This window comes from Delphinapterus leucas, chromosome 20 (assembly GCF_059928025.1).
Source record: "Delphinapterus leucas isolate spDelLeu-1000000601 "Yukka" chromosome 20, BTC_Dleu_Yukka2, whole genome shotgun sequence".
Lineage (NCBI taxonomy): Eukaryota > Metazoa > Chordata > Mammalia > Artiodactyla > Monodontidae > Delphinapterus > Delphinapterus leucas.
Window position 1 is genome coordinate 15574375 of NC_143148.1, and position 13269 is coordinate 15587643.

At 37.9% G+C, this 13269-nt stretch overlaps 1 protein-coding gene across 3 annotated transcripts in view; it reads right to left on the minus strand.

Moving 5' to 3' along the window:
* Positions 1–1916: 1916 nt before the first annotated feature.
* The window catches only part of ZNF461 (zinc finger protein 461), a 44943-nt gene continuing 33590 nt past the window's right edge, over positions 1917–13269 (minus strand). For 2 of the 3 annotated variants that reach the window (XM_022586348.3, XM_022586347.3), the window contains exon 4: positions 1917–10321. In XM_022586348.3, the coding sequence (XP_022442056.1) occupies positions 8958–10321 (1364 nt within the window). In that variant the 3' untranslated portion in view covers positions 1917–8957. The remainder of the gene's footprint in view (positions 10322–13269) is intronic. The other variant, XM_022586345.3, reaches the window with a different exon arrangement.

A 13269-nucleotide genomic window follows, 5' to 3' on the forward strand; every position in this document is an offset into this window, starting at 1 on the left:
AACCTTACATCTAAAGCAATTAGAGAAAGAAGAAAAAAAATCCAAAGTTAGCAGAAGGAAAGAATCATAAAGACCAAATAAGGAGATGGAAGCAACCTAAGGGTCCATCATAGGATGAATGGATAAAGAAGATGTGGCACATATATACAATGGAATATTACTCATCCATAAAAAGAAACGAAATTGAGTTATTTGTAGTGAGGTGGATGGACCTAGAGTCTGTCATACAGAGTGAAGTAAGTCAGAAAGAGAAAGACAAATACCGTATGCTAACACACATACATGGACTCTCAGAAAAAAAAATCTTGAAGAACCTAGGGGTAAGATGGGAATAAAGACACAGACCTACTAGAGAATGGACTTGAGGATATGGGGAGGGGGAAGGGTAAGCTGTGACAAAGTGAGAGAGTGGCATGGACATATATACACTATCAAACGTAAAATAGATAGCTAGTGGGAAGCAGTCACATAGCACAGAGAGATCAGCTCCGTGCTTTGTGACCACCTAGAGAGGTAGGATAGGGAGGGTGGGAGGGAGGGAGACGCAAGAGGGAAGAGATATGGGAACATATGTATATGTATAACTGATTCACTTTGTTATAAAGCAGAAACTAACATACCATTGTAAAGCAATTATACTCCAGTAAAGATGTAAAAAAGAAAGAAGTAAATGAAAGAAAAATGAAGGAAATGATAGCAAAGATCAATAAAACTAAAAGCTGGTTCTTTGAGAAGATAAACAAAATTGACAAACAATTAGCCAGACATATCAAGAAAAAAAAGGAGAAGACTCAAATCAATAGAATTAGAAATGAAAAAGGAGAAATAACAACTGACACTGCAGAAATACAAAGGATCATGAGAGATTATTACAAGCAACTATATGCCAATAAAATGGACAACCTGGAAGAAATGGACAAATTCTTAGAAATGCACAACTTCCGAGGCTGAACCAGGAAGAAATAGAAAATATGAACAGACCAATCACAAGTACTGAAATTGAAGCTGTGATTAAAAATCTTCCAACAAACAAAAGCCCAGGACCAGATGGCTTCACAGGTGAATTCTATCAAACATTTAGAGAAGAGCTAACACCTATCCTTCTCAAACTCTTCCAAAATATAGCAGAGGGAGGAACACTCCTAAACTCATTCTACGAGGCCACCATCACTCTGATACCAAAACCAGACAAACATGTCACAAAGAAAGAAAACTACAGGCCAATATCACTGATGAACATAGATGCAAAAATCCTCAGCAAAATACTAGCAAACAGAATCCAACAGCACATTAAACAGATCATACACTATGATCAAATGGGGTTTATTCCAGGAATGTAAGGATTCTTCAATATACGCAAATCAATCAACGTGATACACCATATTAACAAGCTGAAGGAGAACAACCATATGATCATCTCAATAGATGCAGAGAAAGCTTTCGACAAAATTCAACACCCATTTATGATAAAAACCCTGCAGAAAGTAGGCATAGAGGGAACTTCTCTCAACATAATAAAAGCCATATATGACAAACCCACAGCCAACAGCATCCTCAATGGTGAAAAACTGAAACCATTTCCACTAAGATCAGGAAAAAGACAAGGTTGCCCACTCTCACCACTATTGTTCAACATAGTTTTAGCCACAGCAATCAGAGAAGAAAAAGAAATAAAAGTAATCCAAATTGGAAAAGAAGAAGTAAAGCTGTCACTGTTTGCAGATGACATGATACTATACATAGAGAATCCTAAAGATGCTACCAGAAAACTAATAGAACTAATGAATGAATTTGGTAAAGTAGCAGGATACAAAATCAATGCAAAGAAATCTCTTGCATTCCTATACACTAATGATGAAAAATCTGAAAGTGAAATTAAGAAAACACTCCCATTTACCATTGCAACAAAAAGAATAAAATACCTAGGAATAAACCTACCTAAGGAGACAAAAGACCTGTATGCAGAAAATTATAAGACACTGATGAAAGAAATTAAAGATGATACAAATAGATGGAGAGATATACCATGTTCTTGGATTGGAAGAATCAACATTGTGAAAATGACTCTACTACCCAAAGCAATCTACAGATTCAATGCAATCCCTATCAAACTAACACTGGCATTTTTCACAGAACTAGAACAAAAAATTTCAGTTTGTATGGAAACACAAAAGACCCCGAATAGCCAAAGCAATCTTGAGAAAGAAAAACGGAGTTGGAGGAATCAGGCTCCCTGACTTCAGACTATATTACAAAGCTACAGTAATCAAGACAATATGATACTGGCACAAAAACAGAAATATAGATCAGTGGAACAGAATAGAAAGCCCAGAGATAAACCCACGCACATATGGTCACCTTATCTTTGATAAAGGAGGCAGGAATGTACAGTGGAGAAAGGACAGCCTCTTCAATAAGTGGTGCTGGGAAAACTGGACAGCTACATGTAAAAGAATGAAATTAGAACACTCCCTAACATCATACAAAAAAAAAACTCAAAATGGATTAACGACCTAAATGTAAGGCCAGACACCATCAAATTCTTAGAGGAAAACATAGGCAGAACACTATGACATAAATCACAGCAAGATCCCTTTTGGCCCACCTCCTAGAGAAATGGAAATAAAAACAAAAATAAACAAATGGGACCTAATGAAACTTACAAGCTTTTGCACAGCAAAGGAAACCATAAATAAGATGAAAAGACAACCCTCAGAATGGGAGAAAATATTTGCAAATGAAGCAACTGACAAAGGATTAATCTCCAAAATTTACAAGCAGCTCATGCAGCTCAATATCAAAAGAACAAATAACCCAATCCAAAAATGGGCCAAAGACCTAAATAGACATTTCTCCAAAGAAGATATACAGATTGCCAACAAACACATGAAAGAATGCTCAACATCATTAATCATTAGAGAAATGCAAATCAAAACTACAATGAGATATCATCTCACACTGGTCAGAATGGCTATCATCAAAAAATCTACAAACAATAAATGCTGGAGAGGGTGTGGAGAAAAAGGAACCCTCTTGCACTGTTGGTGGGAATGTAAATTGATACAGCCACTATGGAGAACAGTATGGAGGTTCCTTAAAAAACTAAAAATAGAACTACCATATGACCCAGCAATCCCACTACTGGGCATATACCCTGAGAAAGCCATAATTCAAAAAGAGTCACGTACCAAAATGTTCGTTGCAGCTCTATTTACAATAGCTAGGACATGGAAGCAACCTAAGTGTCCATCAACAGCTGAATGGATAAAGAAGATGTGGCACATATATACAATGGAATATTACTCAGCCATATAAAGGAATGAAACCGAGTTATTTTTAGTGAGGCGGATGGACCTAGAAACTGTCATACAGAGTGAAGTAAGTCAGAAAGAGAAAAACAAATACTGTATGCTAACACATATATATGGAATCTAAAAAAAGAAAAAAAAGGTCAGAAGAACCTAGGGGTAAGACAGGAATAAAGACACAGACCTACTAGAGAATGGACTTGAGGTTATGGGGAGGGGGAATGGTAAGCTGGGACAAAGTGAGAGAGTGGCATGGACATATATACACTGCCAAACATAAAACACATAGCTAGTGGGAAGCAGCTGCATAGCACAGGGAGAGCAGTTAGGTGCTTTGTGACAACCTAGAGGGGTGGGATAGGGAGGGTAGGAGGGAGGGAGATGCAAAAGGGAAGAGATATGGGGACATATGTATATGTATAACTGATTCACTTTGTTATAAAGCAGAAACTAACACACCATTGTAAAGCAATTATACTCCAATAAAGATGTTAAAAAAAAAGTTACATACTGTGTGGTTCCATTTATAAGACATTCTGGAAAAGGTAAAAATATAGGTACCCAGAATATATCAGTGGTTGCCAGGTATTAGGGGTGGGGGAATATTCTGAATAGAAAGGGGATGCACGAGGGGATTCCTTGAGGTGTTGTAATTGTTTTGCATACTGTTTGTGGTCATAAATATAAAAATATGCATGTGAAAAAAAATAATAGAAGTGTGTACATACCAAAAATAGTGAACTGAAGTAGTAACACAAGGAAGATGGTGGAATAGAGTTTCCGGCACTTGTCCTCTCATTGAAACATCAATCTGAACAACCATCCACACATAAAAATGCCTTCACATGATCTAATACAGCACTTGAGTGGAGCACAGAAATGAAAGATACGTTGAAGAGGATAAAAAGGACAATTTCACACTACCTGCATTACCCTTTCCCCAAGCCTGTGCAATGAAGTGTGGAGAGATACACCCTTTGCATTGGGGGAAGAAGAGTGAAGTGAGCATCCAACTTTGCCATAGACCCAAGCACCAGCCTCCTCCAGTGAATCCAGGCTCCAGGAAAGCCCCTACAGGTAAACCATGACTCAGAATCCAGGCCTGCCCCTGTGGACGCAGACAGCAGGCTCCATGCTGCCCAACCGATCACCACACTGGCCCTACAGACCCAGGTACCATATTGGCACCAATGGACCTAGGCTCCAGGCCTGCCCCAATAGGCTCCAGTATGAGGATTGCCCCTACGGCCTCAGACCAGGCGTACCCCGATGGATCCAGACAACAGGCCCACTCCACCAAGGTCAGCTCCCACAGATTAAGGTTCAAGGCCTGTCACTGTCACAGGAACAGGTCAGCTCCTGTGGACCCAGGCTTCAGGCCTATCTCCACAGATCCAGTCACCAGGCCAAGTCCAGTGAACCCCAGCACCAGGCCAGCCCCTACAGGCACAGGCAGGTCTACTGCACAGACCCAATTAACAAGCCCAGCCCAGTGGCTCCTGGCACCAGATCAGACACCATGGATCCAAGTTTCAGGCCTGTCCCTGCAGTCTCAGGTACCAGGCCCACTCACCTGCTGAACCAAGCACCAGGTCAGCCTGCCTGAAGGCTCCAGAAGCAAGCCTTCCCATGGACCTCACCAGCTGATCCACCCAGAATCTCTGGGCAGCTAGTTTGCAAATCCAAAAGGACCACAAATAAGCAGGGAAACATGACACCACCATAGTAACAAAATAAAGCATGAGTAACCAACCCAAAAGAAATAGAGATCTGTAAACTGCCTGACAGAGAATTCAAAATAATCATCTTAAAGCTCAGTGAGCTACAAGAAAGCAAAACAAAATCAGGAAAACAATACAAGAACAAAATGAGACAGGACAAAGAGCTAGAAACCATAAAAAAGAACCAAATAGAAATTCTGTACTTGAAAAACACAATGACTACATTTAAAAATGCCAGCACTTCAGTAGGAGACTTGATCAAGCAGAAGAAAGAATCAGTGAGTTCTAAGACTTGCTGTTCATTTGAAATCACCCAGTCAGAGGACCAAAAGAAAGTCTACAGGAATTATGGGGTACCAGCAAGGTATCAATATATGCATTATGGGAATCCCAGAAGAGGCAGAGAAAGAAAAAGGGGAAGACAGGTTATTTAAAATATAAAAATAGGGCTTCCCTGGTGGCACAGTGGTTGAGAGTCCGCCTGCCGATGCAGGGGACACAGGTTCGTGCCCTGGTCCGGGAAGATCCCACATGCCGCAGAGTGGCTGGGCCCGTGAGCCATGGCCACTGAGCCTGCGCGTCTGGAGCCTGTGCTCTGCAACGAGAGAGGCCACAACAGTGAGAGGCCTGCGTACCACAAAATAAAAAATATATATATACATATATATATATGAATAGAAAATGTCCCTAATCTGGAGAGGGAAATGAACACCCATATCCATGCAGCCTAAGTAACTCCAAATAATTATAATCAAAGTGTCAAGAGTTGAAGACAAAGAGAATTTTGAAAGCAGCAATAGAAAAGCAAATTGTCACATCCAAGGGCACCCCCCTAAGACTATTAACAGATGTCTCGGCAGAAACCTTGCAAGCCAAGAGAGAGTGGCATGATATCTTCAAAGTGCTGAAAGGAAAGACACTGCCAACCAAGAAAACTACACCTGGCAAAGCTGTCATTCAGAAATGAAGAGGGAAAAAAAATTTCCACACAAACAAGGAGGGAGTTTACCACTGGACCACCTTACTAGAAATGCTAAAGGGAGTTCTTCAAGTTGAAATGAAAAGATGCTAAGTAACAACTTGAAAACATATTAAAGTATAAAACTCAGTGGTAAAAGTAAAGTCAGAATACTCTACTATAGTACAGTGGCATGTTAATAACAGAACTTTAGTATAAAGATTAAAGGACAAAGTATTAAAAATAACTGTAACTACAATTTATTATTGATACACGAAATAAAGTGATGTAAAGTGTGATATCAATTAACATTAAAGGTGGGGGGAGGAGAAGTTAAATCATAGAGATTTTGTATGTGGTCAAAGTTAAGTTCTTAGCTTGAAATAAAGTTATAAGATGTTTTTTATGTAAGCCTCATGGTAACCACAAAGAAAAAATATGCAGTAGATAAACAAAAGATAGAGAAAGGGATCAGTGCATTGCACTATAAAAAAAAAAGCATCAAATTATAAAGGAAGATAGCAAAGAAAGGAAAAAAGGGACACACAAAAAACGAAAACAATGAACAAAATGTCAATAAAAAGACCTTACCTATCAATAATTACTTTAAATGTAAATGAAATAAATTATTTAATCCAAAGATAGTAGAGTAGCTGAATCAATCAGCAGCGTAGTTGAAGGGATTGAAAAACAGATCCAACTTTTTGCTACCAACAAGAGACTCACTTTAAGGATATCCATAGGCTGAAAGTGAAAGGATGGAAAGAGATATCCCATTCAATGGTAACCAAAAGAGAGCTGGGATGGCTATACTTATATCAGACAAAATAGGCTTTCAGTTGGAATCTGTCACAGAGAATAAAAAAGGTCACTATTATGATGTGGCCAATTCATAAAGAAGATATAATAATTGTAAATATATATGCACCAAACATCTGGGCACTTAAATATATAAGGCAAATATTAACAGAACTGAACGGAGAAATAAACAGTAATACAGTATTAGTAGGGAACTTCAATACCCCATTATCAACAATGGATAGTTCATCCAGACAGAAAACACTACAGAACAAATGAATATAATGGACATACATAGAACATTCCATCCAACAGCAGCAGAATACATATTTTTTCTCAAGCACACACGGAACATTCTCCAGGATAGATCATATGTTATGGCACAAGTCTTAACACATTTAAGAAGACTGAAATCATATCAAGTATCCTTTTGACCACAATATTATGAAAATAAAAATCATTAACAGGAGGAAAATGGGAAAATTCACAAATACATGAAAATTAAACACACTCTTTAACAAGCAATGGATCAGAAATCAAAAGGGAAATCAAAAAGTATCTTGAGAAAAATGAAAATAGAAGCAAAACATACAAAAGCAGATGGGCTAAAGCAAATGCAGTTTCAAGAGGGAAGTTTATAGAGATAAAAGCCTATATTTTTTTTAAAAAAAGAAAGATCTTAAGTAAACTACCTAACTTTATGCCTTAAGAAACTAGAAAAAAGAAGAATTAAGGCCAAAATCTGCAGGTGGAAAAAAGATAACATTAGAGCAGATATAAATGAAATAAAGACTAGAAAGACAATAGAAAAGATCAATAAAACTGAGTTGGTCCTTTGAAAAGATGAAGTTGAAAAACTTTTAGCTAGTCTAATCAAGTAAAAAAAGAAAGATAGGGCTTCCCTGGTGGCGCAGTGGTTGAGTGTCCGCCTGCTGATGCAGGGGACACGGGTTTGTGCCCAGGTCCGGGAAGATCCCACATGCTGCGGAGCAGCTGGGCCCATGAGCCTTGGCCACTGAGCCTGTGCTCCGCAACGGGAGAGGCCACAACAATGAGAGGCCCGCATATCGCAAAAAAACAAAAACAAAAAAGATAGGACTAAAATAAATAATGTTATAAACAAGAGAGAAGAGTTCCAATATTGCAGAGCAGGCAATGAAGAATTTGGAGCAGAAAGGCAGTAAATAGTTGGTACAGTATTTATAAATCCTTCTAATACATTAAAATTAAATAAAAGTAGGCTAAAATGTGGACTGATGAGAACATCATGAATCATGGACTATGATTAATCCACTTTTGTCCAAAGAATTTTTAAAATTTAATTCCTGGAAGAATACAAAAGAAGTGACAGCTATAGCTACCCCTGTGTAGGGAAAGCAGATGGTTATAGGACTAGATATTAGGGAAGATTTTATTTTCACGTTATTTTGGGTAACTTTTGAACTTTTATAGTATCTGCTTTTATTTCCCATTTTTTTAAACTACAAAATTAATGTAACAACAGAACAGACACACACTTTCATGGTTGGGAATCTGCCAATAGAAACATAAGAATGACAATCTAAGAATGTTTATTGCACGATCATTTCTGGTGAAAAAGAAGTAGAAACAATTTGAATGTCTACAGTAGGGAATGGCTCAAAATACTGGCATACATCCCATAGTAGAAATATTCTGAAACTTTAGAAAGAATGAGTCAGATCTACAGTATTGGCCTGGGAAAATGTCCATGATTATTTAAGTGTAAAGGGCAAAATGCCAAGAAATATGTCACTATAGGGGGTAAATCCTTTCACAGACATCCAATAAACCCTTCATATGTGCAGATATGTTCGAGCACAAAGAAAGAAGCAACACACATACATATTGGTTATTTCAGAGATTTGTGGAAGGGGAAGAAATTGTTTTATTTCTGCCCCACTTCACTGGTTTCAGTGAAAGCAAATAGTTTTATAAAATTTATTTCCAGTATTGATCATTACAATAATTCAGAAATAGCACTGATACCAGAGCAATTTTTTCCTTTTAATAACTTTTCCATTTTCCCACTTGAAAAAAAAAGAGTTCAAAGATTACTAAAATAAATCAATACTAATGAAACCCAGTATTTTACCAACATTTCCTTAAAGAAGAAAAAAGTATATCCCCAAAAATAATTTCATGATACTAGACTTAGGATGGGGAGAGAGGAAAACTTACTGAAGTCTCAACAGTATGAAGTGTCTGGTGTACATTAAATTGTAAGCCATGGTTAATGGCCTTCCCACATTCATATGGTTTCTTCCCAGAATGAATTCTCTGATGGTGTGAGAAGCTTGAATGATAGCTAAAGGTCTTTCCACATTCCTTACATTCAAACGGCTTCTCACCAGTATGAATTCTCTGATGTTGAATAAGGTGTGAATGAAGTCTAAAGGCCTTACCACATATACATTCATGAGGTTTCTCACCAGTGTGAATTCTCTGATGTCTTTTGAGGTGTGAGCACTGCCTAAAAGCCTTCCCACATTCCTTACACTCATAGGGTTTCTCACCAGTATGAATCCTCCGATGTACAGTAAGTTGTAAGCCATCACAAAAGGCCTTCCCACATTCACTACATTCATAAGGTTTTTTGCCGGAATGAATTTTCTGATGGTGAGAGAAGCTTGAGTGATAGCTAAAGGCCTTTCCACATTCTCTACATTCATAGGGTTTCTCACCAGTGTGAATTCTCTGGTGTATTGTAAGGTGTGATCGATGTCTGAAAGTCTTTCCACATTCTTTACATTCATAGGGTTTCTCACCAGTATGGAGCCGCAGATGTTCAGTAAGTTGAAAGCCACGAATAAAAGCCTTCCCACATTGCTTACATTCATAGGGTTTTTCACCAGTATGAAGTCTCTGATGTTGAGTAAGCTGTGATCGCTGCCTAAATGCCTTCCCACATTCCTTACATTCATAAGGTTTCTCACCAGTGTGAATTCTCTGATGTAGAATAAGTTCTGAGCCATAATAAAAGGCCTTGCCACATTCTTTACATTCATAGTGTTTTTCACCTTTATGAATTCTCAAATGTTGTTTAAGTTGTGAGCAATGAATAAAGGCCTTCCAACATTCATTGCACTTGTTACTGTTTTGAATTCTCTGTTGTTTAGTAAGGTATGATGTATCAACAGTTTCTGCACATACCTTACATTCAGAAAGTTTTTCTTTAGAATGAGTTTTGTGATGACTAAAGAATAAATTGTAACTGAAGTTTTTTCTACATTCTTTACATTCAAAGATTTTCTGTCTATTATAAAATTCCTGAGTGAACAAAATATGTTGGCTAAAAATGGGCATGTGTTCATGGTTGATAATAAACTGCCTGAAATAGCCCTTCTGCTTTCCCTGTTGTCTCTCAAACTGACTTTCGCATGCCCAAATATCTCTGAAAATGGATTTCTCAGGACTATGGCTTTTAAATGGTTCCATGATAGCCCATTGGGATGATTCTGTCTCATAAATGTTTCTTTTTGGAGATAACTTCTTGGCCTCACACTTGGACACCAAGTCTGAAAGATAAGAAACACATTTTAATTGCTAGTTTTGTGTTACAAGAGAATTGAAATACCTCTGGTAGAAAAGAGAGAGAATTGAAAATAATTCACATAAGAAATGAAAGGCTTGGGGAGCTCTTAAATACCATCATGCAATTGAATGAAAATAGAGTAAGGAGAATGCAAAGAAATGAAAGCTCATGAAAAGTGAGGGAGTTAATTAACAAGTCAAGTCAGTGGTTCTGAAATTTTGATCCACATCAGAATCACCTTGGGAATTTGTTGCAATTATGGATGTTTACAAAACATTCTAGATCACCTGAATCAGGGTCTACGAGTCTGTATATTTTAACACTCTCCACCAGGCCAAAGGATTATGTGATATCTGCTAGTCGTCCCCAAACATCTATTATTCCCCTTTTGTACACTGATTGAACCCTTGGTTTTTAGTTGAGAACAGGCTGCCCAATATAAACATTGCACTTCCCAGGACCCTTTGCAGCAGAATATGCCATGTAACTGGATTCTGCCTAAAGAAATGCAGAAGTGTTATGTAGTAGCATCTGAGAAGTTTTTTAATTTTTAAAAAAATTTTATTTTTGGCTGCCTTGGTCTTCGTTACTGCCATGGGCTTTCTCTAGTTGTGGTGAGTGGGGGCTACTCTTTGTTGCAGTGCACAGACTTCTCATTTCGGTGGCTTCTCTTGTTGCAGAGCACAAGCTCTAGGTGTGTGGGCTTCAGTAGTTGTGGAATGCGGGCTCAGCAGTTGTGGCTCACGGGCTCTAGAGCGCAGGCTCAGTAGCTGTGGCGCACGGGCTTAGCTGCTCTGTGGCATGTGGGATCTTCCCAGACCAGGGATCGAACCCGTGTACCCTGCATTGGCAGGCGGATTCTTAACCACTGCACCACCAGGGAAGTCCTGAGAACTTTAAGAGTAAGCTTGCCCACACCCTATATCTGTTATTCTTCTGATTCCTCAGCAAAGCCAGCTGCAATGTGCATTTGATGTCATGTCTGTCACAGATGATTTTGCAGAACAGAGTTGCCACTCCAGCCTGGACTTTAATGAAAGAGAAAATTAACCCTCTATATAGTTTAAACTACAATTATTTGGGGGTCTCTGTCACATACAGCCAAACCTATATCCAAACTAATACAGCCTTCCATTGAACTGTTTGAGACCAACAGCTACATAAAGCATTCTGTGCTAACGCAATTTATTTTTCCATTTTCCTAATGATGATCATTTGGGTTGTTTCCAGTTGTTGGCTATTATGGTTAGTACTGCTATCAACATCCATGCACATTTCTTTTGGTGGAAACAGGACTCCTTTCTTCTAGGTGTGAAATTACTGCATCAGATGATATGCATTTGTTCAGCTTCAGTTGACACTATGCAACAGTGTTCTAATTTACAATTCCATCAAACTCTAAAAGAGTTCCTGTTCTTCATATCCTCAGCAACACTTGTAATTGTCAGTCTTCTTCTAAGCATCCTGGCAGATGTGTTGTGATATTGGATTGTGGTTTAATTTGTAAATTTTCAGGCTGAATACTTTGCCATATGTTTATTGGCCAACTGGATATCGTCTTTAATAAATTGCCTATGCAGGTGTTTCGTCCATTTTTATTAATTTTTTGGGCAATAAAATACATACAAAATCCACCATTTTAACCATTTTGAAGCATACAATTCAGTAACTTATAGTGTATTCCCACTGTTGTGCAACCATCCGATCCCTAATTCCAGAATATTTTCATCATGCCAGAAAGAAACCTCACACCCATGATCATGTTCTATTCTCCTCCCCGCCCCACCCCCAGCAACCATCAATCTGCTTTATGTCTCTGAATTTGTCAAGAAATTTCATAAGCACGAAATCATACAATATGTGACCTTTTGTGTCTGTTCTCACTCAGTATGTTTTCAAGGTTCAGTGATGCTGTAGCACATATCAGTACTTCATTTCTTTTTATGGCTGAGTTATATTTTATTGTACAGATAACCATGTTTTGTTTATCCATTCTCCAGTTGAGGGACATCTGGGTAGTTTCTGGGTTGTATTTTTCTTTTTGATTTGTAGGAATTCTTAATTTATTCTGGATATAACCAACTACATAATGCAAGTATCTTTTCCCACTCTGGGGCTGGCCCTTTTGCTCTCTTAATACTATGTTTTGATAAACAGAAATTCTTAATTTTAAGATAGTCTAATCCCAAGTTCATAAAAATATACTCATATAATCTTCCAGAAGCTTTTACTATTTTACCTTTCATATTTAGATCTATAATCCACCTAGTGTGAGGTAGAAATCAAGATTCTTATTTTTCAATAGATATCAGCACCACTTACTGAAAAGACCATCCTTTCCCTGACTCTGTGTTATATCAAATGACTTTGTATGTGAGTCATTTTCTCTGTAATCCACTCCAATAAATATTTCAACTCCCATAGCTCTGTTGAAACATTTCTAGCTAAAGTAACTAACAAAATTACTTTACCAAAATCAGTGCTCAAATGCCAGTCAACACTCTATTTGACTCATTAGTAGCATCTGACACAACTGATCAATCCCTTTGCTTCCTGTATACCATATTCTCCTGTTTATCCTCCTACCGCTCTACTTATATTCAGTTCCCCTTAATGAATTCTCCTCCACTTCCTGACCTCTAAATGTTGGAATGTCCCAGAACTCAGGCTCTGGCCAGCCCTCAATCTACACTCTTTCCCTTAATAGCAGTCTGGCTTAAATACCAATAATACAATGCTAAGTCTTAAATTTATACCTCTAAAAAATTTTTTTAATTATGATAAAATACACATAACATAAAATTTACTATCTTACCCACTTTTAAGTGTTTAGTGCAGTAATGTTAAGTATGTGCACACTGTTGTGCAACCAATCTCCAGAACTTTTTCACCTTGCAGAACTGAAACTCTGTACCCATTAATAACTCCCTA